This window comes from Ambystoma mexicanum, chromosome 3p (genome assembly GCF_040938575.1).
Source record: "Ambystoma mexicanum isolate Mex_15411 chromosome 3p, UKY_AmexF1_1, whole genome shotgun sequence".
NCBI classification, from domain to species: domain Eukaryota; kingdom Metazoa; phylum Chordata; class Amphibia; order Caudata; family Ambystomatidae; genus Ambystoma; species Ambystoma mexicanum.
In genome coordinates, this window is record NC_090925.1 from 719927242 (window position 1) to 719952393 (window position 25152).

A 25152-nucleotide genomic window follows, 5' to 3' on the forward strand; every position below is an offset into this window, starting at 1 on the left:
ACACACATTGTAGCCCACTTCTTCTCTGTGGGGTTACCCTAATCTAGACTTGTTCGCTACAAGAGAAAACAAGCAATGCCCATACTTCGCTTCCAGGTTCATTCAACCAGACTCCATGGGGAACGCCCTATGGATGAGTTGGTTGGGGAAATTTGCTTACGCTTTTCCCCCGACACCATTGATCGGCAGAATAGTGAACAAAATGCACAGAGAATGGATGCCGCTCATCCTAGTTGCTCCGATGTGGGCGAGACAAACGTGGTACCCACATCTGCGCAAACTGGCGATGTGCGACCCCATCAAGCTCCCATACCAGGTCAACCTGTTAACCCAACTTTGAGGACAACCCTACACCCACAACCACACTCCATGAGCTTGGCAGCATGGCTCCTGAGGTCCTAGAGTTCGGGCACCTTAATCTTCCACAGCGGTGTATGGATATCCTCAAGGAGGAACGGAAACCAAACACTAGACACTGCTATTTTGACAAGTGGCGAAGATTTGTCATCTGGTGCCAGTCAAGACAAATAAACCCCATAGAATGTACCCCATCACACATTCTAAATTATATGCTCCACTTGTTGGATTCGGGGTAAGTCTTTTACTCTATAAAGGTCCACCTAGCAGCTTTATCAGTTTACACCACCTCTGAAAGTAAAGTCTTGTGGTGGAAAGTGCTAGTCATTAAAGCATTTATGGAGGGAGTAAAGCGACTCCACCCTGCAATTTCTAATCCCCCGTCTGGCTGGGATCTAATACCCCGCCTGTACTAGCGAAGCTAATGGGGACCCCACCCCCTTTGAGCCTCTGCACCAAGCTAGTCTTAAACGCATGTCTTACAAGACTGCCCGTTTAGTGGCTATTTCTTCCATAAGAGCAGTCGGCGAACTCCAAGTATTGTCAGTGCAGGCCCCCTTCTTTATTACCCATAAAGACAATTGATTTACAAACTCGTCCTAGGTTTTCACCTAAATTAATTTCAAAATTCCATGTAAACCAGTCCATTGAGCTTCCAGCCTTCTTCCAGAAGCCAACTACCTCAGCTGAGGTTAAACTCCACACTAGATGTGAGGAGGGCGGTTCTCCACTACGTAGATAAAACCTAACTGCTTAGGAAAACTGATGAACTGTTTGTCTCCATAGCTACAGGCAGAGAAGGAGAACTCATTAAAAAAAGCTATCTCCAGATGTATAGTCAAATGTATACAATTGACATTTGTTACCAGACAAGACACTGCCTTTTACACCCAGAGCCCACTCCACACGGAGCACTGTGGCTACTTTAGCCTTTATTGCAAATGTTCCCCTATACAGCATTTCCAAGGCGGCTACTTGGAGCTCAGTACATAACTTCACTCAGCACTGCTGCATTGACACACATTCCAAGACAAATACACAGGTGGGACAAGTGGTTCTTAAACGTCTATTTGCTGCTCCTTCTCACGACCCACCACCTTCTCATAACATTCATCGCTAATCCATGCATAGCATGTGATCTAAGCAGATTCCACAAGCCTTGGAAGGGATACATTACTCACTGTAATCTTATTTCGAGTGGATTGTGTCCTACAACGTATTCCTCATCTTAGATGTATTCCATCCAGCTTTGCTGCTCTTCAGAAATCTTTTCGGCAGAGGGCGCCGTGCGTCAATGTAGTTGAGTCGATGGTCCCTCGAAGGCCTCCGTCGAGGGTGACATCATAGGGTGTATAAGTAGCACGTGCGGCGCCCGTTGGCCTCAGTTCTGTTTTTCCGCAGTATATGTTGCTTCAGACATTCTGCGCGCCTCGTGTTCTGTGAAGAATAATATATAATAACAAACTAAATATGTCCTCGTCATTGACTCCGACCACGACCCTGCGATCGGGATTCAAAAAGTGCAAGTCGTGCTGCTCAAAAATGTCGATCACGGACCCGCACCGAGAGTGTTTGTGGTGCCTCGGAGAAGGCCACGACATGGAGGCCTGTACGAAGTGTCAGGCGATGACGGGGAAGGCCTTGCGAGAAAGGAGAGGAAAGCTACAGGTAGGTCGAAAAATCGATCGTAAAGCCTCTAGCGTCGAGTCGAGATCCCGTGAGGAGAAATCTCCTCGACCCGAAAGGCATCGATCTAGGTCCCGAAGCGATTCCCATCGCTCATCGTCTTCGTCAAAAAAATCGAAGAAACGACGCCACAGGTCTCCCTCCACTTCGTCATCAGACAAGTCTCCGAAAAGGATGAAATGCCCCATGAAACATTCGTCTTCTGAAGAGTGGGAAGCATTCAGGGTCAAAATGATGGAGGTGTTTGAGAAAACGAAGCCTCGGTCCGCGCCTTCTTCGGAAGCCGGCCGGGAGCGTCATCGCTCCGACACTCGCGCGCCCTCTAACCCGGGTGATCGAAAAAGGAAGAATAAGGAACCTTCCAGGACGCCGAGCGAAAAATGCTCGGAGTCGAGTCGACCGTTCGAGGTCACCGACGTCGTCCGAGATCCATCACACCTCGAAGGGAAAATCTTCGAAGACCACCTCGAAGCAGACCCTGTCGACGACCAGTATGTCGTCGACGCCGAAACCCTCGGCGCCAAAGGCTCCAGCCAAGCCAGGAAAGCCAGAAAAAGAGAAGGATAAAGTTACAAAACCTGTAATTTCCTCAGAGCCCGGTACTACACCTCTTCCTCCTCCTCTCCCAGAGAAGGTTTTCAAGCCTCTCCCCAGGAAGGAGTTTTTGAAATCCCTGACGTCAATTTTTGAGGACCAGGAGAGATCTGTTGAGGAAAATGTACTTTTTGGGCTAGAATATGGCACCCCAAATGTCCCAGAATGCTTGATCTCAGAGGAAAGCAGAATGAGGGATTTGGTGGAATCTTTACACAATGCAAGTGGCATTGCCACATCTCCTGAGAATGACTTTGGCAGACCAAATCCAGGAGAGCATGCCAGTCCATTATACCGTCAATTAATGACAAAAGTAGTAGATTACTTAGGATGGGCTAGTCCACCAGCCCAATTCATCCAAGATGATTTAACAGATATATTGGACCATGGACCCACCGAAGACCCAATACTACCCTTTCATATAGCCTTGCAAAACAGGGTGGCCAAGAATTGGGAAACTCCGGATTCTATTCCTCTGGTAAATAAATCCCTCACCTCAAAATACCGCCCGGCCAGTAGCGACCCCGGCTATCTGTCAAAATATCCAACTCCCTAGAGTCTGGTCATACATGCAGCCACAGCTTCTAACAAACTTGCGTACCCTTCTATCCCTCCAGACAGGGACGATAAACGTGTGGATGGCTGGGCACGGAAGGTATTTTCAGCTGGGAGTATGGCTTTAAAATCTGCCACCTCCACGTGTGCCTTGGCAAAATTTTCGTACACTCTGTGGGAGTGCATCGCAATGGCGGCGGGGCACATACCAGAAGGGGAAGAAAGGGAAGGGTTCCTAGCCATCGTTAGAGATGGAAAGGAAGCCATGCAGGAATCCCTTCAATCTGGATTGGACACTGCGGATAGTGTAAGCAGGTCCATGGGGGCACTAGATCGGTAATGCACAGATTTGCGTGGTTACGGAAGTCGGGTTTTGCACCGGACGTACAGAACCGCCTTCTGAACATGCCTTTTGACGGGTCTCACCTTTTTGGCAACAAGGCTGACGAGAGCCTTGAGAGGTTGCAGACCTCAAAAGCAGCTGCCAAAGCTTTACGAGCTGCTATAAGGCAACCTCAGCCTTTTCGTGCGCAAGGACAAACGTGGAGGTGACGATCCTATCGTTACTACACCTCATATGGAAAGGCGAGAGGAATGGCCAGTCAAAGGGGCCAGAAAAAGGCCACTCGCGGTGGACGAGGAAAACTTGCAAAGCTAGCTCCAGCTGCAGCCTCTCTGCCATCAGCGGCTGCAACATCCACCACAAAACCACTTTGAGGACTTGCACTACAAAACACCTGTAGGAGGCAGGCTGTCGCAGCATCTGCAAGAATGGCGAGCCATTACTTCAGATGTTTGGGCTCTAGAAATAATAGCCCAAGGCTACTGCCTCCCTTTTCTAACGCAACCTCAAAGCAATCCACCAGGGAGACACCCGTTGAAACTTTCAAACCCGCTCCTACAGCAGGAAGTTCTAACCCTGCTGGAGAAAGGTGCTATAGAAACCAGTACCTGCAGCGGAGAGGAACAAGGGATAGTACTCCCCATTTATTTATTTTTTATCCCCAAAAAGGACAGAGGACTGAGACCCATCTTGGACTTAAGAAACTTGAACAAGTTCCTCAGGAAGGACAAGTTCAAGATGGTTATCCTTTCTCAGATCCTTCAGTCCCTTCAACTTCAGGACTGGTTGGTGTCATTGGACCTCCAGGATGCTTATTTTCATGTGCTGATTCATCTCAAGCACAGAAAATACCTGAGGTTCGTAGTTGGCGACTCACACTATCGAGTCCTGCCATTCGGATTGACCTCCGCCCCGAGGGTCTTCACCAAGTTAATGGTAGTGGTGGCAGCGCACCTCAGTAGAGGGGGGGATTCATGTCTACCCCTAACTGGACGATTGGTTGAACAGGGCGCGTTCTGCCGAGCAAGCACTGGATCATCTGAAAGTCACCTGCCACTTCCTCCACAAGCTGGGCTTCTCCCTCAATTTCAAGAAGTCGCAAATGGCACCTTCCCAACAGCTTCAGTACATAGGAGCTGTATTAGACACATCCTTGGGAAAGAGCTCGCCTCCCAAGTCGAGGGCTCAAGACATTCTTCAGATGGTTTCCAAATTTCAAAATGCCCAAAATCTCCAGGCTTACGACTTTTTAAGGTTGCTCGGCCTCATGGCATCCTGCATTGAAGATGAGATCCCTTCAATAGGCTCTAAAGACTCGGTGGTCCCAGTTCTCGGGTCAAATGACAGATCGTCTTCCGATTCCGAACAAGGTCCGACAAGATCTTCTATGGTGGACCTGTACAGAGAACATCCTAAAAGGAGAATCTTTTTGGCAACCATGGCCGGAGATCACAGTAGTGACGAACGCCTCACTCATGGAGTGGGGAGCTCATGCCAACGATTTGACAATCAACGGTCGTTGGTCTCCATCGGAGTCCAAACTACACATCGACCTTTTAGAGCTGAGGGCAATCAGACTAGCTCTGAAGGCCTTCATGCCATCTGTCGGGGGAAAGAATGTCCTGATAATGACGGACAACACAGCGGCCATGCATTACCTAAACGAAAGAGGAGGTGTGGGGCCACTGCTTCTGTGCAGAGAGGCAATGCAGCTCTGGTATTGGGCAATTCAGGAGGGAATCTCTTTAACGGCAATTCATCTAGCCGGGGAAGAGAATGACGGCAGATACTCTGAGCAGGCAGAGCACGGTGTCCAACGATTGGGAACTGGCTCAGGAAGTCATTCGAGATCTTCGCCCTTTGGGGAACCCCTCAAGTAGACTTATTTGCAACCGGTATCAACCGAAAATGCGAAAGGTATTGCTCAAGGGAATTTCCCCTGAGAGGAGCCCTGGGGGTCGCATTCGTGGTGGAGTGGAATTTCCCACTATTGTATGCGTTCCCTCCGATTCCCGTGATTCCTCAGGTCTTCAGGAGGCTGAGACGCTTTCGGGAGCCGCATGATCCTAATTGCCCCGGATTGGGCCAGAACGTGGTACCGGACCTTCTAGACATGTCCATCTGTCCTCCAGTAAGTCTTCCTCAGAGAGAGAACCTTCTCTCTCAAATGGAGGGTCAGGTTCTCCATCCAGAGGTCAAAACGCTCAACCTTCATGCTTGGTATCTGAAAGGCTGAGACACCGGGATTGGAACCTTCCAGATGATGATATGGAGGTGTTGCTTTCGGCAAGAAGGCCAGCAACAAAGTCTCTATACCGTTGGAAAAAGTTTTGCAACTGGTACAGAGAAAAGAATGTCGATCCTTTTCTATGTTCTATTCCAGAAGTACTATCTTTCCTTCTGACACTAGCACATAGAGGTCTGAATATTGGAACAATAAAAGGTTAGCTTGCGGCGCTTTCCATTTTCAAGCGCTCGTCGGAAGAATGCTCCTACTTCAAAATTCCTTTGATAATACACTTCTTAAAAGGACTCACTAATGTGTTTCCTCCTCACACATTTCAAGTACCGATTTGGGATCTCAATTTAGTCCTAAAATTCTTAATGTGTGCTCCTTTTGAGCCTATGCACACGTGTCCATTAAGATTACTTAAATGGAGAACTGCTGCCTTAGTTGCTTTAACAGCAGCAAGAAGAGTGAGCGAATTGCAGGCACTGTCTTCTGGGCCACCCTATACTGTGTTCCATAAGGACAGAGTTGTGTTGAGGGTTAAACCATCATTTTTACTGAAAGTAATATCTGATTTTCATTTAAGTCAGAAAATTGTTTTACCCGCATTCTATCCTCCACCCCATCCTTCTAAGGAGGCGGAAAGATTGCACAGGTTAGATCCAAAAAGAGCTTTAAGCTTTTACATCTCTAGACTTTCCAGACTTGGGTCGGACAACCAGCTGTTTATAGGTTACACAGGAAGGAAACTGGGTCAATCGGTGACAAAACAGACAATTTTACGCTGGATCGTGCTTTGCATTTCAGAATGCTACAGACTAGCACAAAAAGACCCACCAGAATGGTTAAGGGCTCATTCCACCAGAGGCATCACCTCTTCGACAGCCCTTCAAAGAGGTGTTCCAATAAGGTCCATTTGCGAAGCAGCAACTTGGTCTTCACTACACACCTTTTCAAAATTCTATAGCCTGGATGCTTCCCAGTCTAAGGAGCTGACTTTTGGAAAAGCAGTGCTTTATTCCGCCATCTAAGGGGATTGAAAAAATCGAACCCCTCCTCCAGAGACATTATACAAAATACTGCTTTGGGAGTCTATCTAAGATGAGGAATACGTTGGAGGACACAATCCACTCGAAGAACAAGTTACTTTCCAACTGGTAACGTTCTTTCAATTGGATGTTCCTCCAACATATTCCTCATCGCCCTCCCAGCCTACCCCTCTGTAGATTTTTTCCGGGTTATTGCCATCTCAAATCTCGCAAGGCTGATACCTGTCTGCCGGCACAATCTACACAGTACAAGATCAAAGATAAAAAGGGAAAAAACAGAACTGAGGCCAACGGGCGCCCGCGTGTGCTACTTATACACCCGATGACGTCAGCCTCGACGGATCCCTTCGAGGCACCATCGACTCGACAACATCGACGCACGGCGTCCTCTGCCGAAATAAATTCCGAAGAGCAGCAAAGCTGGATGGAATACATCTAAGATGAGGAATAGGTTGGAGGAACATCCAATCGAAAGAACGTTACCAGTTGGTAAGTAACTTGTTCTTCTGATGCTTGTATCTGCTTAGATTCACATGCACCCACCCTTGCTCCCCTGAGAGAAGGTGCATTGATGATAGAATATCTTTCTGTATATATCTGCTTGGATAAACTGTACTCACACGAAACTTCATGCAACCTCATGTCAGGACAAAACAATCTGAGGGACATCAACGCGTGAGGGATCATGGGTACAATGGACGTCACACTACGGACAGTATTACTGGCACGCCCTGTCGACATCCCTTTTCGAAAACTGTAAAACTCTCCAGCTTCCACTAGATGTCAGCCTTTGCATAGCATGTGAATCTAAGCAGATACAAGCATCAGAAATACGATTACGGTGTGTAATGTATCGCATATATATTAGCTCTGCTGTGTTAACAACAAAGAATGAGAAGCACTCTTCAGCGTCACCAAGGTATTTCCAAGCCAGGAAGTCCAGAAAAGTTGCAAACAGCATTTTAATAGTGCATCATGAACAGTTTAAAATACATAGGCATACGGAGTTCCCACAGGCAATGGCATCCGAAAATTCTGCAGCATGATGCGTTTTGCGACTAGCATGTTGCTTGCTGACACATTCTACCCACCATACTAATTTATTTATAGGAGTTATATGTAGCTACAAAGAAAAACATCAAAAAGGGACTCCTTCCCTTAAGATTTGCATTCGGCCATGTTACATTCCATTCATTGCATTAGAGGTAATACCTTATCATACAAATATATGCAGTTCAGCTTTGGGAAACAAGTGAGTCGCAATGAAAAGTGGAACATGGATTCACACTGTACATCCCCTCTTAAGCACGGTGCAGTACAACGTGGGAGTTAAGTGTCTTTGCACGTTTTTAACAAACTCACTAGGTTCCCAGAGTATAAACCGCAATAATGGAGACAATCCAAATAGGAAATGTTTCCTATATTCACAGAAAAGAAATGTCTGTACATATAATGTTTGTATGTGCATAAGACTCATGAGGCAAATCAAAAAGCCCCCTGTCTCGGAATTGTCTACAACCAGCAAAGTTCTGTGATTGCACAGGATCAAAAGGTAAAGTATCACAGTGCAAAAAGACCGTAAAACAATTAATTGCAATGCCCTGCTGTGAAAGTACAGGACTGCATATTGACAGCTCAAGGTGCGTGGTGCTGAGCAGCAAAGAATAAAATAGTGAAATGCATATGCACAGCCTTTCGTAAATGCACAACCGCTGATCCCCATGTAGGGGCCACATTGTACACGTATATATTATCTGCAGAGTTGCATAATGATGAAATGCACAGTGCCTTTGCAGTAACGATGTATGTTGGATATAAGGAAATACATAATCATAAGGGAGTGTTCTAGATCTCACAATTGGTGATTTGCTGTGAAGTCTAGTACCCATATCACGGCCGCTATGTCAGTGATGTGTCCCATATGTTTGTATATATATTTTATTATCGAGTGTTGTGCGATATCACCTGCTTGTTGCATTTTTTTGTTTAAGGCCTAGAATAAATGCTCTATTTATATACTTTACTGTCTAAATAGAATTGTGTGCTTCACTGTGTGAATTCATTGTGGACGTCTGACCCTACTCTTCCTTTCCTATGACTAGCCTTGACTGCTCTCTATTGATATATTGCATTTGAAGCGTGCCTATACGCAAGTGTTTCAAGGCGCGTTGAGGCAAGGAAGGGGGAACAGAGGGAGGACAGCGACAACAATCTTACTAGGTAAAGTGACATTGAGACAGTGCCATGGGTAAGGTGCCAGGGGAAAGGGGAGGGGGCAATGCACTACATGGGATCAAAACAGTAACCAGAAGTGCGGCCAGCAGGTGCCAGGGAATGTGGAGACAGCAGGTGTCCCAAGGTGCAGGTAGGGGGACTGTAGCGTTACAGATACAGACCCGAGTGCAAGGGTTACCGGGATGCAGTGCTGGTGTGCAACTGGGCAGGTAGGGGCCTGGGCTCGAAATCTGAAAGTAGCCAGGTGACCAGTGCAATATCAGACAGGAAATCGGCAGGGGAAAGGAGGAGAGATGGCAGAAGCCAAGAGGAAGGTCTTGTGGTGCTTCCGGAACCTGAGATGGTTCTCCTCAAGTTTCAGAGAGGCTGGGAAGCTGTTCCAGAGGGAGGCCCCAACCGAAGAAAGAGATCTACCACCATCTCGTTGCTTGGAGAAGCGACTGACCCTGAGGGAGTTGGAGGAGCAAAGAGCTAGAGTAGCAAGGTAGTTACACAGCGAGTCCATCGAAAGTCCTCAGACATAAGACTGCGCCAGTTTTTTATTTATGAAAAATAATTAAATCCTAAAGTTGCCCTTTGTGATGACACATGTTTCGGGTTGTGCCGCCTTTTTCAAATCAGTGCTGCTTGTCAATGCAAATCCTAGTTTGTTTGTCTTGATTAAGCTCTTCATATGTATTTCCTAAATATATGGGTTAAATCCTGTTGCCTCGTCTGTCTCCTTGATCACACACGTCGGCTGTTAACTCTGACTTTGTCCGAGTTAACAGCCGACGCTTGGGGTATTTAACCCTTATATTTTGGAAATGCATATGAAGAGCCTAATCAAGACTTAAACAAACTAGGATTTGCAATCACAACAAGCCCTGATTTGAAAAAGGCGGCACAAGCCGAAAGAGGTGTCATCACAAAGGGCAACTTTATGATTGAATTCTTTTTCATAAATAAAAAATCATCTGAACAACTAACTGGCGCAGTCTTATGTCTGAGGGCTTTTGATGGACTTATATTTCAGGTGGTTTGTTTGGCTTTTTTATGACCATACTCAGCAGGACGCGACAGCATATTTGAAATTTCAAACTGCTAAGAATTATGGTTCAACTCACCCATTTCAAGTCCAATAGATAAATGTCGCCTAACCGACCAGCTCTTTAAAAGCCAATACCTAAGACTTATATTTCCAAAGAGAGCGGTGGAGGTATTGAGGACCCAGGCCCCAGAAGGCCTTGTGGACAATGCATAGGGTCTTGCACTTAATCCTTGCAGCCACTGGGAGCCAATGCAGAGATTTCAGTGCTGTAGCCATACGATCCTCTGACTTGTGGCCAATTATAAGTCTCGCAGTCCTTTTCTGGATGAGTTGCGGAGAGTAGAAGCAGGCAGATTTAGAAAGAGGCTGTTGCATTAGTCCAGCCTAGAGACAACCATGGCTCTAGAGACAGTGAGTTTCTGGGGGAAGGAGATCAAAGGAAGAATACGTCCGAGCAGGTGCATTTGGTAGAGACGTAGCAGATGTGAGGAGCAAAGATGTGTGTGGAGACGAAGATGACCCTGGAGTTCTTAGCCTCACAGGTGGGAGCTGGAAGAGGGCCAAGGGAGGCCGGCCAGACAATGACAGGAAAGGATGGTGCAGGTGTGCCGATGAGGAGAATGTCCGTCTTCCTTTAAGGCAGAAATTGTTGGCGGCACACCACTCCTGGATAGCAGACAGTTGGAGATGAGTGGAGAAGAGGTGGCAGAGGGGGGAGCCCAGTGTCAATTGCATAGCACTGAAAGTTGGAGCAGAGAGCGGCAATGCAGTGTGCAAGAGGTGCTAGTTATTGGTTGAACAGCCAGGGAGAGAGGTTAGACCCCTATGAAAAACCAGGGATGGAGGAAAGGAAGGACCCAGGTTGGACCTTGGAGGGTCGATCAGAGAGGTCAGCCAGGCCAGGGCCTGATTGGTGATACCCAGGTCATCATGCATACGATTGAGCAGGATGGCATGGTTGACTGTGTCAAAGGCAGAAGAGAGATGGAGTAAGATGAGGACAAGAGAGGAGATTAGAATCAAGGTTAGAGAGCAGGTCTTTACGGATGTTCAGAAGAGAAGTTTCTGTACTTCTGGCTGCTCTGAAGCCAGTCTGATGGTCATGGAGGCAACCAACAGATTCAGTGTGAAGATTAAGCTGGGAGATGGCCAGCTTTTCCAGGAGTTTTCCCAGGAAATGAGTGCTTGAGATCGGGCGAGTGGTAAACCGGGCAACAGGGGTTGGATGAAGGTTTCCTGAGAAGTGGGTGCACAAGAGTGCTTCAGCGGGGAAAGGAAGGCACCAGTGGCGAAGGAGTGGTTGCAGAATTCAGCCAGGGCAGGAACGAGGGTGTCAGTGAGTGTATTTTTTGATACCAATTGCTACCTTGATTGAATTTTGGCTAACCTCGGAGTTCCCCTGTTCTCTTTAACTAGGGTGACCTCCTAAAATCTGTCGTCCAGGCCAGATTCGAGAAATCCAGTGTAACAAAAGTGAACCTCACTGATCAAAATGAAGATATGTTGTCCTGGGTAACAAGTTAGAACATTGTGAGACACAATCCAACTCCCACATGAAATGCACACTATAACCTTGTTGCCCATTATGACACCTTATGCACTAAATGGCTTCTAGTTGTGTCCGTATACACCTTTCCCAAACAGAGTTAACGCCACACAGGTATGCGTGTACAGCACACGCTGGCCTAAGGAGTCAAAAGAAGCTCCTGGTAGCCTTTGGTATTAAACTAACTCAGAATTTCTAGGCTAGAAGCATGAGCTAAATAGCTTCCAGCCCCTGGCAATGTGGAACCCTCTGACAGTTACTCAAATATGTTTGGCAAGGGTTTATTGTGGTTTCTAAGAGCTTAACATGTCAAAGCCAGACCTCGCTTATACAGAGTTTCATCTGCCACCGGGTTCTGGGAGCACACAATTCTATATTCTAATACAGGATTTGGATTGCCCACGGCTAAAGGCCCACCCACTCTGACTGCAGTACTTTTAGTTTCATCAGCTGTTGGCAGGAATGCATTTCACTTTGACTGCCTAGTTTGCATTTTACAAGGCAGCCGCAGAGTTCTTGGGCTCAACAGAGTTTCACATTTGCAATGTACTTTTAGCATGGTGATTTCTGGAAGGAGTGGGTCTTATTAGAAGACCCCACTTACAGATCCACCCTAATCATTTTAAATTTAAAATCAAAGCTCACGCTGTTCGGCCAGCACAGGAGGCGGCTCTCAATGCCATGGCCAGATTGAGGTGGTAAAACGGCCAAGACTTTCCCGTCACAGGAACCAGGTCCCAGGCAATTAAGGAGTGGGCGTGGAGAATGGATACCAAAGGAGGATATTCAGCATATGAGAAACAGACCTAGAGTTCCTCCGTGAGGCACTGCGTTCCAGCCAGTGTAGCCAGATCCAATCCTTAAAAAGCAGCAACTGCTCATTTGGCCTACGACCCTACAGCAGGTAAGGAAAGGACCTGCTTTAAAGAAAAAACATTGGAACTTGATTGCAAGGATAGGGTCTTAGCTAGACACAAAAAATTAAACCCCTAGTCCTAACCACTGTTGGGTTGATTACTAATGCACAATGATGAATGTACTATTGTCGAAATATAGAAAAAATCCATACTCTGGGCCTATTTAACAGTCAATTTAATGTCACCAAGACATGTGTTAAACATATTAGTATGGGATAACACAGATCCTACATCACATAGCAAAATAAATTGAAAGCACTGTCAATCTAAGCGGCATGAACAATAGAAGACACTTCATAAGACTGTATGCTATTATAACAGGGAAATCATAAATAATCTCTAGCTGTTTCTTTCCCTACATTAGAACATTCTTCAGGGGCATGGCATTCTAGTCATGGGGAGCGTTGAACCTGAAAGAGGACGTAAAGAAAATGGGATGTCTGGAAAGGGGGAAATCAATCTTACCATTATGCGTGACACTTGATCTGCCTGCAAACACTACTCTACAAGAGAAAATGATTAGCAACATATAATTGAGCAATTGTGCGTTATGAACATCAAAACAGTACCATATTCCCTTGATGTCTGCTCCAGAGCTGCTGCTGGCTTGGTCACATGGTTCTGTGCAACATTTTTAACTAGATTAGGTCTAAAACCAAACTCCCTTTTGTTTGTCTTGCTTTGAAATCTCAGAGTGTGGTGGAAAAGAGATGGGGATGCAGGAGTAAAATCACTGTAGTCGAAAATGTAGTATTAGTTCATACCTTTACTGCATACACCCATGGCCTTGTTGATATGGAAAAGAGTTGCGGCTGAATTTGAAGGGCACACTCAACAGAGATGTGGTTGGCACAGGGCACTGTGCATGCTCTCTAGCTTCCATTTCAAAATAGACTGTTTTCCGGTCAAAAGGCTGTGGGCCTATCTGCATGGGGCAGCTATCCTACAAGTGTGAAAGAAAGGGGACTCTGGACTAGGAATACATTAAGCTTTGTTGCCATGGTCTCTTGCATTTCTCTAATTTAGCCATACACATTTCAATGTGCTGGTAATTGTGGTCTTTGGGTTAAAGTTTTAAGTGCTTCATTCAAGAAATATCTCCCCAATTCTTCAGCAGGAATTTTTACACATCTTGTGAATCCGCACAGAGAAGCTTCAAAATAATTGTTCTGGTTTAGTAATGTTAACCGCTCCTTTAAATGCCCTTTCCCCAACCCTCTTCCATATAACTATCCACGATCTGCTCCTCTGTAGTCTGCTGTGCACGTTTGCTTTGACTGCTAGTCAACAGATTGCAAAAAAAGCATGCTTTGTGCCAGCACATGCTTTCAGGCTTCCCATTTTGCTGTAGTAGGTGGTGCTTTTGTCCCTTTCTGCCAAGTTGAAGGGCGTTTCAGGCATTTGAAGGAAGTACCACATATGAACTGCACGAACAGGTTAGTACGGTGAGAAACAGTCTCCTTCCCTCACACCTAACCATTTGAGAACTTGCACTTTCGAGCACCCCATTCTATATTTGACGTGTAGTTTTATTTTTTCGTGCCAATTGAATGTTATTTTCTTGAGGAAGTGTGTAGCTGGGCTGCTACGGGGGAATGTGAGTTTGTGGGTGGAAGTGGGGGGAGTAGGTACAATGGGCTGTTGTCCTGTGTGGGTTATGAAAGCCAAAGTTTTCTTTAGTTTAACTGCTAGCATTCGCAACATATATTTTTGCATCTAGTACAGTTTCAGCTGAAATCCTGTTGCCAGTGTTCTGACTGTTTTGCTCTTGTAGTCACTGTATTTGGTGATTGGTCTGTAACAGATGTCTTTGAAGGCCTTTGCAGTCCTGCTCTTATTTACAGCATTTATCCCTGTTTTCTGCAGTTGGCCAGTCTGTTCTGAAAGATATGACTAAAGTCAGGAAGCTGAAGCAGTCTGGAGAGCCTTTTCTTCAAGATGGATCATGTATTAATGTTGCTCCTCACCTTCACAAATGCCGAGAGTGTCGTCTGGAGCGCTACCGCAAGTTTAAAGAGCAGGATCAGGATGACTCTACTGTAGCCTGCCGCTTTTTCCACTTCCGCAGGTACCATGCTTCTCTGTCAGTCTTTGCTGCAAACGCTGGCAACTCAAGTGGATTGTGGCTCTTCAATTTCCAAATATTCTTAGTAAAAGAAAACCACTTTCTTCAATTTACAAAAAAGGTGGCTGACCACATTTTTATTTGTAAGTTATTAGTGACCGATACACATTTCACTCCTGTTCAGTCACTAGAACATGAAAGCTTCTAGAATATCAAATCAGTATTTTTAAAATACTTCAAACATTTTAGTTCAATTTATCAGTACTTAATCATTACCATTCAATAAATCAAATTAAATAATTCTTCAAAACTTTGATGTTCGTCCCCAAAATCGGTCCTTTCTCCGTACACCCCTCCAAAAATCAGCACTGACTCTGAAAACAAAAACGATCATGCCATTCTAACCCATTCCAAATGAAACCTTCTTGCTAGTTGCTTCTAGATGCAATCAAAACTTAGCATTACCTGTCAGTCTAAAAGCAAAGTTCTACCCAACCAATGTTTTATTCTGCTTAATAAATGGTTTAAAAAATATTTTGTCTTCTAAATTAAAATATTTCTCAAGCTATTGCATCAGCTAGTTCTATGTACACGTACAGGCTATACTATGTGAGATTTTCTATGCAAGCTACGTTCCGTTTCCATCAGGGTGCCTCTGGCCTAGGCCATCTCAATGAAATGACAATGCTAAAAGCTAAGCCATATGTATAGTGTAATGCTTTTCTCTCAAAACCTGCTGTACTTTTAAAGATCTGTTAAAACAATGGGCTCAAGAAATATCAATCCAATTACTATTTTTGGTTTCCTTTTACTTTTGATCTTACTATCAATTTAAATTGGGCTCACAAACTATCAATCCAATTTCCTTTGTGAAACCGGAGTAGCAACTGTCGAACTTTAGTCCCAGAGGAGCAGAATGTTCTGGCCCTTTGATGCAGACTTTGTATGAAACCTAGGACTTAACCGAACCATATGCTTTGTTTGCTTTGATGTCCTTGTAATGAAAAGTTTAAAATCTTGTGCTATTCTCTTTTAATGGGGCTCATAGAAAAATAATAATCCTAGATTGCCATCTGTACTCACCACCATCCATACTCCCAGAAGCTGATCCTTGAATGGGACCATTGTCTGCCTGCAAAGCCTATGGAAACAGTCTACTCTTTGCCTTTCTCAGAATCTCTTCTAGGATACATGTACACTTTTAAAATGTTCCATCTCATCTCTGTGCAGGTTGGGTTGGATATATTTCATGGACTCTGGTCTATCATAGTCAGTGTATTTAAAAAGAGGCAATATGAACTCCTTTGTTCAACACATACATGATATACTCTAACTCTGTTGGGATAGATTTCTTTTTTGCACCCCCTCCCCTAATAGCTTCCCATGGAACCCCATTATTTATGCCCTGTTTTGATCCTTCAGCTTCACTTTGCTTTTGCCCATTGTTATGGGATAACTGATCAGTCCTTCAGATTATCGGTACTGGGAAACATTTTTTCCCAATTGAATTCTTGTCAATTTAGACATTGTACACAGCACCTCACAGTGCAATGGGGATATGTTTGCATCACCCTAGCTTGTTAAACCTGGGCTGCTTGAATGGTGCATATCCTTTCAATTTGGTGGGCTTGGGCTTGCTTCCAGCTCAGATTCTAGATAAGAGGACCTCTGCAGCTATTTCATCCGATCTGCGTTCCAGACACGAATTCCTCGAAGAAGAGCAGCTTGCTGAAGATATGAAGAATACTCTTGAAAAGTGGCTCACCATCCCTTCCAGTAGCCTGCCCGGTGAAGCCCTGCTCCTCTATCTGATCTCTGAATACCCTGAACGGTGCTTCATCCTTTGGACAAGTGGGACCAACTAGTGGGACCAACTAGTCTCAATGTGTTCTCGAGGATCCAGCCCTTCAGAGCCTTTGGCGCACTGTCCCTGGACTGCCCGGTGGACTTACCAGCTCTCTCGTGGGCTACCTTGCCAGAAGCGTTGCCAGTGTAGAGGAGGCCCCAGAATCCTGAGTAGACCTGAGGAATCAAACTGGGTCCAATTAAGACTCAATGATTAAGTAGAAATTGCAAAACTCTGCTTTATTCAAACCCCAAAACAAAAACGGGACAGCATACAAGCATTCAAGTCTCGCTGCTCTCTACATGGTAATCAAAGAAAATTGTTTAATTACTGAAAAGTTGTCATTAATGACGTCACATCATGATATTAGTTTACACACTTATGGGGATATGTTTGTGGGTTTGGCTACCTCTGGATTATAGAAGGGTTAAACAGTTAATTGAAGTACCTGTATCTGATGGCACCACCTAGGAAAACCTCTATTGATAAAGGTTATTATACATAATCTCAACGACAAGTGGTTGGTTGGCATGATACTTCATGGTCGGCATGACACCGGGGATTTCTATTCTTTGGCACTTTGCTAACCAACCTTGGACACTTTACAGGTCATCAAGATATGAGCCAGACATACTAAGGGGTGAGAGGCCCATGGACTGCTCTTCTTACAATTAAAATGTACCACCCTTCATTCTCAGGCAATCCCTTTGTCCTTGGCCCTGTTGTGGCAATTCGGGTCTGTGTGATTTTAGGGAGTATTGCAGGTTCCCTTTTGAATGGATTGCGTCCTGCCATGTATTCTTCATTTTATGATGATCTTTCCAGCTTCAGTGGGTGCTGTGTGCCGTCCCGTCGAGTCTGTCCCTAGAGGGCCCCCGGTCGATGTCATCAGTATAAGTAGCGCACACAGCGCCTGTTGGCTTCAGTTCTGTTTTTCCGAGCTAACACTTCGAGAGAATAACGGCGCGCTTCAGTTCTGTGAAATCACTAGTATTTTCATTTTGATAATGTCATCTTCACCAGCACCATCGACGCCCAAGATCGGGCCTCAAAGTGCCAAGCCACTTGATCCAAGATGTCGATCAGTGACCCCCACCGCATAAGTCTGTTGTGTTTTGGTTCCAGGCATCGTACCTCCAACTCAGTCCCCTGTCAGACGATGACCGAAAAGGCTCTCTGGGAGCGTAAAGGTACATTGGCGGTGGGGAGGTTAGCTTTGAAGTCTCCTTCAAAGAGTTCAAAAAAGACTGAGTCGAGGGATTCCTCTCGACATATAAAATCTAAGCTGTCTCGATCGAGAAGTCGATCACACCAATCTTTCGCTGTCGACCTCCAGTGATTCCTCGGCTGAGGTAATCAGGTGTCACACAAAATCGGGCTCCCCTGCTAAGTGGGATGCGTTGGGTACTGAGATGCTTAAAATCTTTGAGAATGCGGCCATGACCCCCTTGAAGGACAAGTAAAAAACCCATGAAATCTTCGAAACAAGCCTTAAGCCGGTGCTGCATCGAGAAAGAACTCGATTCGACCAGAAATCGTCGAGGGCTTTTACGAGTTAGCAGCCTAACCCATCAAGTGTTCCGTCGAAGAAGCACACGAAGTAGATGACGTTGATGCCGGTATCGAAAAAGGCGCCAACTAAGGCGATTCCCAACTTCGAGGTCATTGACGACTATTCCTTCAAAATGATCGAAACCAGTGGTGGTACAGGGAAAGATTTTCAAACCTTTACCAAAAAAAGACTAAGTCTTTATCAGCCATCTGAGGAAGATCATCCTTCCGATAACGCACCACCTTTTGAGCTAGACCTCACCACCCCTAATGTGCCAGAAGAGCTAATCTCTGAGGAGTCCAGATTAAGGGACTCGTACGACAACCTTCAGTCAGCCAGTGGGTTGGATACCTCTCACGAGTTTGCCAAACCAGATCCAACTGAACATGCAGACTCCTCATATAGAAAATGAATGAGTAAAGTTATAGAGTTTATAGGCTGAAGCAGGTCTGCTCCTTCTTTTGAACAAGATGATATGACAGACATTTGGGACCAGGGTCCCCAGAAAGATCCAATTTTACCTTTCCACACTGAATTAAAGAAAAGGGTATCTGCAAATTGGGAGACACCAGAAACAGCGGCTGCAGTAAATACAAAATGTTGCCAAAAAATACAGACCATCCAGGAGCGAACCAGTGTATCTAAACACCCAACACCAGAATGTTTGGTGGTTTAGGCTGCTACACCTACCAAGCAGTCAGCATACCCATCCATCCTTCCTGATAGGGATAAGAGTGGATGCCTGGGCGAAAAAGATTTTTACGGCTGGCAGTATGGGATTAAAATCAACAAATGTGACTTGTACTTTGTCAATGTCTACGTTTCCCCTGTGGGACTGTGTAGTTATGGCGGCTGACCACATCCCGGAAGGGGAGGAAAGAGACAGCTTCCTGGCAATCAGCAATGATTAGGAGGCAATGGGTGAATGTCTCCAGTGAGGTCTAGATACTGCAGACAGCATCAGCAGATCCATGCCAGCTAACAGAGTGTTAGGCAAGATTAGCGTGGTTGAGGAAGTCCAGGTTTGTACCAGTTGTGCAAACTAGACTACTGAACATGCCTTTCGACGGCTCGAGTGTTTGGCATATAGACGTTGATGAGAGTTTGGAAAAGCTGCCGATCTCTAAAGTGGCGGATAGATCCCTTAGCGCCACCATTAGACAGCTTCAACACCACTACTCTGGCTCATCTTCATGGAGGGGTAATTTTTTTAGATTCTGCTCCTTAATTGGAAGAGGACAAGCCGGTCAAAGAGGTCAGAAGATTCCTTCATGGTGGTAGAGGTGCTAAGCCAACCCACAAAACCAGCCTGAGGCCTTGACTCACAAGACCCCGATGGGGAAGCAGACTTACTCAGCATCTGAACGAATGGTGGGGAATTACTTCAGATGCTTGGGCGCTGGAAACTGTAGCCCAAGGTTGCTACCATCTAACATCACAAATTAACCTGTTCTAAACAAATTTAAGAAACTCCTCAAAGCCTGGCTTTTTAATAAATACTAACCATCTGCCTACCTTCAACCAGGAACTCTGCTGCTACTAACGGACATACTACTCCCCAACTGTTTATTGTAACGCGAATCACGATCTCTGCCTTTAAGCCCGCTATGCATTCTTATGTGATTATTATAATGTAATTTCTGATGTTTGTTAATCTGCTTAGAATCACATGCTGTGCATAGGTCCGACATCCAGTGGTCACTGCGGAGTATTGCATTTTGTTTTTCGTAGTCGAAAAGGGGACGTCGACGAGGCGTGTCTGTAACACTATCCCTATAGTGACGTGCTTTGTACCCACAATCCCTCACGCGTCGAGGTCCCTCAGATTGTTTTTTTCCGCCCAGCCTATGGTCGCCTTACGCGGAGCTCCTAGAGAGACATTGCAAAACACTTACTACGGACCTCGGTCCTTAATATATACTTATTGTTAAAGATCTCTCCCCTCGACGTTAGCTGTGAAGCTGTTTCTCCGCCGAGCAAGTTTTCGACGGAGGGGAAGAGACGGAGGAGATCCTTCGGCGCTGCCGAACACGTGGCCAGGCCTCGCCGGCCAACATACAGTAGGGAGAGTGGGGGTTCGAACTTTTATCTTCTCGTCGAGAATGTCTTTCTTTCTCCCCTATCTTTCCTTTGGGGTTGTTATCACCAGTTTTTATTGCCTCAGCTATGGAGAGGACACCTTTTAAGTTTTGCCCACGCTGTAGGGGCAACTACACTTGGAAGGACAAACACAAGCTCTGTAATCGTTGCTTGCCCCCTCGATCATAAAGAGGACAGCTGCGCGGCCTGTAAGCTCTTGAAACCAAGAACTCTTAAAGAACGGAAAGTTAAGAGGTGGGCGGACTACGCTATGTCGAAGTCAGTTTCCTCACCCGCCGCCGCTGTTACTGAAAGTGACGAGGAGGGTGATAACTCGACGTCCGTTACGGAAGTCATTAACCCCCAGAAGGAGCGCTCGCGCTCCTCGACGTCCGTCCCCGGCCCCGACGGGGTCGGCTCACGCCGTGCTTATGGGGATGAACACCCCGGCGACAATGACGCACACAGACCCCATAGGCCTAAGCACACAACCCACGGCTCTTCTTCGTCGAGGACGAAGGATCCATCAGCGCCGAAGGGGACGCAGGGCACTCCGGCGTCGACCTCAGACCGTAAGGGTCTCAAGCCCCACCCGCAAACGCAGCCGCGACCAGCGATTGGGCTTTCATCTAACACGGGGGCTACCTCAAAAACATCCGACGTAATGCTCCATAGAGCGGCCGTCGAGAAACAACGCGTAACGCAGGCAACGCCGACTCCAGAACCCTCTACTGACGAACTCGTCGTCGAGAGCCTGGCGAGAATTGTTTCCGAGGACAAACGTAAGCGGACGACGAAACAGACGTCGAATACCGCACCAAAAGATATAGAAACGCCGAAAAAGCACAAGAGTAGCCAGGAACTGCCCCCTTCATCTAAAGGCACTTCTGAACTACCGGAGGGCTTTTCTGAGGGCGACGGAAACCTTTCGTCGACGTTGTGGGAGCGTTCTAAGCGTTTTGAAGGTGAAACCACTGATTTCCCCCCTCTAGACTATTCAGGGGTTCCCCATGAGACCCTTGAAAGACTCCATTCTTGTATGGAAAAAATGGAAAGGTTTTTGGGTAGCCAAAACCCACCCACACCCAAAAGACCAAGAGCATGGACCCAGGATGACCCTAGGGTCAAGATTCCTTGGCTGTTTCCCCCTTCTACAGACGCATATGACCTCACTGAAGAGGAGCAATACCTCCAGGAAGATGAGGAGTGTTTGGGTGGAGAGGAAGAACATGAGGAAGAGAGGTTTGAAGAAGACCCTTACACTAGTGCAGGAGCTTTTGAAGAAGATACAGCTACCTCACAGCCCTGGCACTCCCCATCAGTGCAGCCTTGGCAATCCCCATCAGTGCACTCAGACCCTGATGTCTTTCAACCTTCTCCTCCCAAGGACTCACCTATTGGAAACACCTCCCCCATAGATGACCAACCTTCACTTAATGCACTATTGCGCAAGGCAGCAGCGCATTTTGAAATAGACACAGGGGAGACTCTTCCGGACATAGACTTTGTAGAAAAAGTTATTAAAGAAAAAGCCCCGGTCAGTCAGTCTATTCCGCTACTGGCTTCTATAAGGAGAAGAATAACTCCTTCCCTTTCCAATCCGGCCTTAGTCAGAGGGGTCAACCCTCGGATAGAAAAGCTCTTCAGCCCTTCGTCCTCTGACCCTTTGTACACCAGGGGACATTCTATTCCGGACTCCCTTGTAGTTACTAATACAAGAAAAAGAGCGGGGGTACCACTATCTACTAGTGAGGCACCACCTGACAAAGAGGGCAAGAAGCTCTATGCACTTGGGAAGAGAATCACGACCTCCGCCGCCTTCTCAACTAGGATTGCAAATAACAATTCCCTACTAGCTAGCTACGCAGATGCACAGTGGAGCAAGCTGCGCAGCGAAGCAGAGGAAGCACCAGAACCCCTGCGTTCACGCCTGCTAGCTATAATATCAGAGGGAACTCTTGTAAACCAGGGCATCGTAAAGAACTCCTTAGATGCCGCAGAGACAGCTGGCCGTTCCCTGGTTCAGGGAATACTTCTCAAACGCCATGTCTGGTTGCGCAATTCGGGATTTAAGCCGGAAACACAGGCTTCCCTGATAAATAAGCCCATAGAACAAACACATCTGTTTGGAAAAGCAGTTGATGAGGCCCTAGAACATGCAAAGAAAGAGTTTGATACCATCAAGACTCTTGACCAAATTTCTAGGCCACCTAACAGACGCAGCTATGGCAATAGACGCTCCTTTCGTGGCCAACGTCAGCAGCAAATCCAACAGCAATTTTACTCTGCTACCAACTGGCCCTCTAACCAAAGCACCCATTTCAGTCAAAGAGGCCAACGTCGTGGCAAAGGAAGAGGGCGCGGCTCCAGTCCCAAAGGCCCCACGCCCAATACCAACAAATGACCCGAAGATTCGGGTCCCCTCCCATGCATAACCGGTCGGGGGCCGGCTAACATCGTTCCTTTCAGCATGGGAGGGAATAACGTTAGACCGCTGGGTATTATCCACCATAGCCCACGGATACTGCATCGAATTCAACGGTTCCCCGAAATACAGACCCCCACGGAACCGACGCATGACACCGGAACACCTCACTATTCTTCTTCAAGAAGTAGAAGAGCTACTGAAAAAAGAAGCTATAGAGGCTGTCCCCCTATCTCAGGTAACAGAAGGTATTTATTCAGTGTACTTCCTTGTACCCAAAAAGGATTTAACCATGCGCCCTGTATTAGATCTGCGTCCAGCGAACAAGTTTGTCAAACCCCAAAGGTTTCGTATGGTGACCTTGCAGGAAGTAATCCCACTGTTATCACAGGGGGATTACATGACAACACTAGACATGAAAGATGCATACTTTCTAATTTTAATGTTGCCAGGGCACAGAAAATACCTCAGGTTCAAGATAGAGAACAAACACTACCAGTTTAGAGTACTACCCTTCGGGATAGCATCTGCACCAAGGGTATTTACGAAAGTAGTGGCAGCGGCCCACCTGCGCAGGTTATCCATCCCGGTATACCCTTACCTCGACGACTGGCTAATAACAGGGGATTCTTACGAAACATGCTTCTCCAATACCCAAAAGACCGTAGACCTTTTGTCCCAACTGGGCTTCTCCATCAACGAAAAGAAGTCCAGCTTAGTCCCCAGCCAAATCAAACAATTCCTAGGGGCTCTAATTCGAACAAAGGACGGCCTCGTCTTCCCCTCCAACGAGAGGGTCCAAAACATGCTGTTTCAGATCCCCTGTTATGTGGCAGGTCGAGAGGCGACGGTACGCAAAGCAATGCGCTTGCTAGGGATGATGGCGTCATGTATTTATTTGGTACCTCACGCGCGCTTGCGCCCAATGCAAGAGTGGCTTTACAGCCAGTGGTGTCAGGCCAGCGGACAATGGGACGATCTAGTGGTGGTCTCGCAGGCCTTGGTTCTCTCGCTACGGTGGTGGACAAAGGAAAACCTGTTATTAGGGAAAACTTTTGCCACACCCGCAGTGGAAGCCACTCTAACCACAGACGCATCCTTTACAGGATGGGGGGCTCACCTATCCCATCGGACTGCTCACGGAGTGTGGACTCCGAGTTTAGCATCCAAGCATATAAACCTGCTGGAACTACTAGCGGTGTTCAAAGCACTGAAATCCTTTCAGGAACACTTACAAGGAAAGACAGTGATGGTCCTCACAGACAGCACCACAGCCATGTACTACCTCAACAAGCAAGGGGGCACTCACTCTCCAGGACTGTCCAAGCTGTCCCAAAATATATGGAAGTGGGCTCTCAAACACAACATGTTCCTACTATCACAACATGTACCAGGGGAACTCAATCTGCTGGCAGACAAACTCAGCAGAGACTTCCCCCTGCCCAAAGAGTACGAATGGCAATTGCACGAAGACGTCTTCACGCAATGGGGATTCCCGGAAATATACCTGTTCGCAACCCTGGAGAACTCACAATGCCAAAGTTACGCCTCCAGGTACCCCCAGAACCAGTCCAAGGCGAACGGTCTGTCGATTCAATGGTCAGGGAAATTTGTTTACGCCTTTCCCCCGACTCCCCTCCTCAACAAAGTGGTGCACAAGATGCACCAGGAGCAGGTTACCATGATACTAGTGGCCCCAATGTGGGCTCGGCAGCCATGGTTCGCTCACTTGATGGAGATGTCCCTATCTCCCCAAATGAAACTTCTCTGCCCGTACAACATGCTGTCACAAGACAAGGGCAGGACACTGCATCCATGCCCTCAGACCATGAACTTAGCAGCCTGGCTCCTGAGATCATAGAATTTGGACATTTACATCTCCCTCAGAGATGTATGGACATCCTCAGGGAAGCCAGAAAACCTAATACTCGCCACTGCTATTCTAGCAAGTGGAAAAGATTTGTCATCTGGTGTAGAAGTAAGAACATCAACCCGGTTGACTGCTCTGCCACTAACATTATTCTGTACTTGACCCATTTACTGGATTCAGGTCTAGTGTTTAATTCCATTAAAGTCCACCTAGCGGCACTTTCTGCATACACCACTTCCCAACTTAGTGTCGTGGTGGAAGATACCAGTTATCAAGGCCTTCATGGAAGGGGTAAAGAGAATACACCCCCCGATAGCTAACCCAGCTCCCGGATGGGACTTAAACGTGGTACTTTCTAGACTCATGGGCACTCCTTTCGAACCCATGCACAAGGCAACTCTTAAATACCTCACTCTTAAGACTGCTTTCCTAATAGCTATCACCTCCATTAGGAGAGTAAGTGAACTACAGGCTCTTTCTGTACTAGACCCCTTCGTAACAGTTCACAAGGATAAGGTGGTTCTTCGCACACACCCAAGGTTTGCACCAAAATTCATCTTAATTTCATGTAAACCAATCTATAGAACTACCAACGTTCTTTCAAAACCCTTCCCGCTTGGGGGAGAAAAGTCTGCATACACTAGATGTACGCAGAGCTGTCATGTTCTACATGGAAAGAACCAGAACACTGAGAAAGACTAATCAGTTCTTTGTCTCGGTGGCAGCAGGAAGAGAAGGAGATGCAGTCTCCAAGTCCACTATATCTAGATGGA

General features: G+C 46.5%; 1 protein-coding gene across 1 annotated transcript in view; it reads left to right on the forward strand.

Moving 5' to 3' along the window:
- Positions 1–25152, forward strand: part of KDM3B (lysine demethylase 3B) — a 2029046-nt gene that overhangs the window by 872579 nt on the left and 1131315 nt on the right. The window contains exon 9 of the mRNA XM_069651588.1: positions 14409–14610. Coding sequence (XP_069507689.1) covers positions 14409–14610 — 202 coding nt within the window. The remainder of the gene's footprint in view (positions 1–14408; positions 14611–25152) is intronic.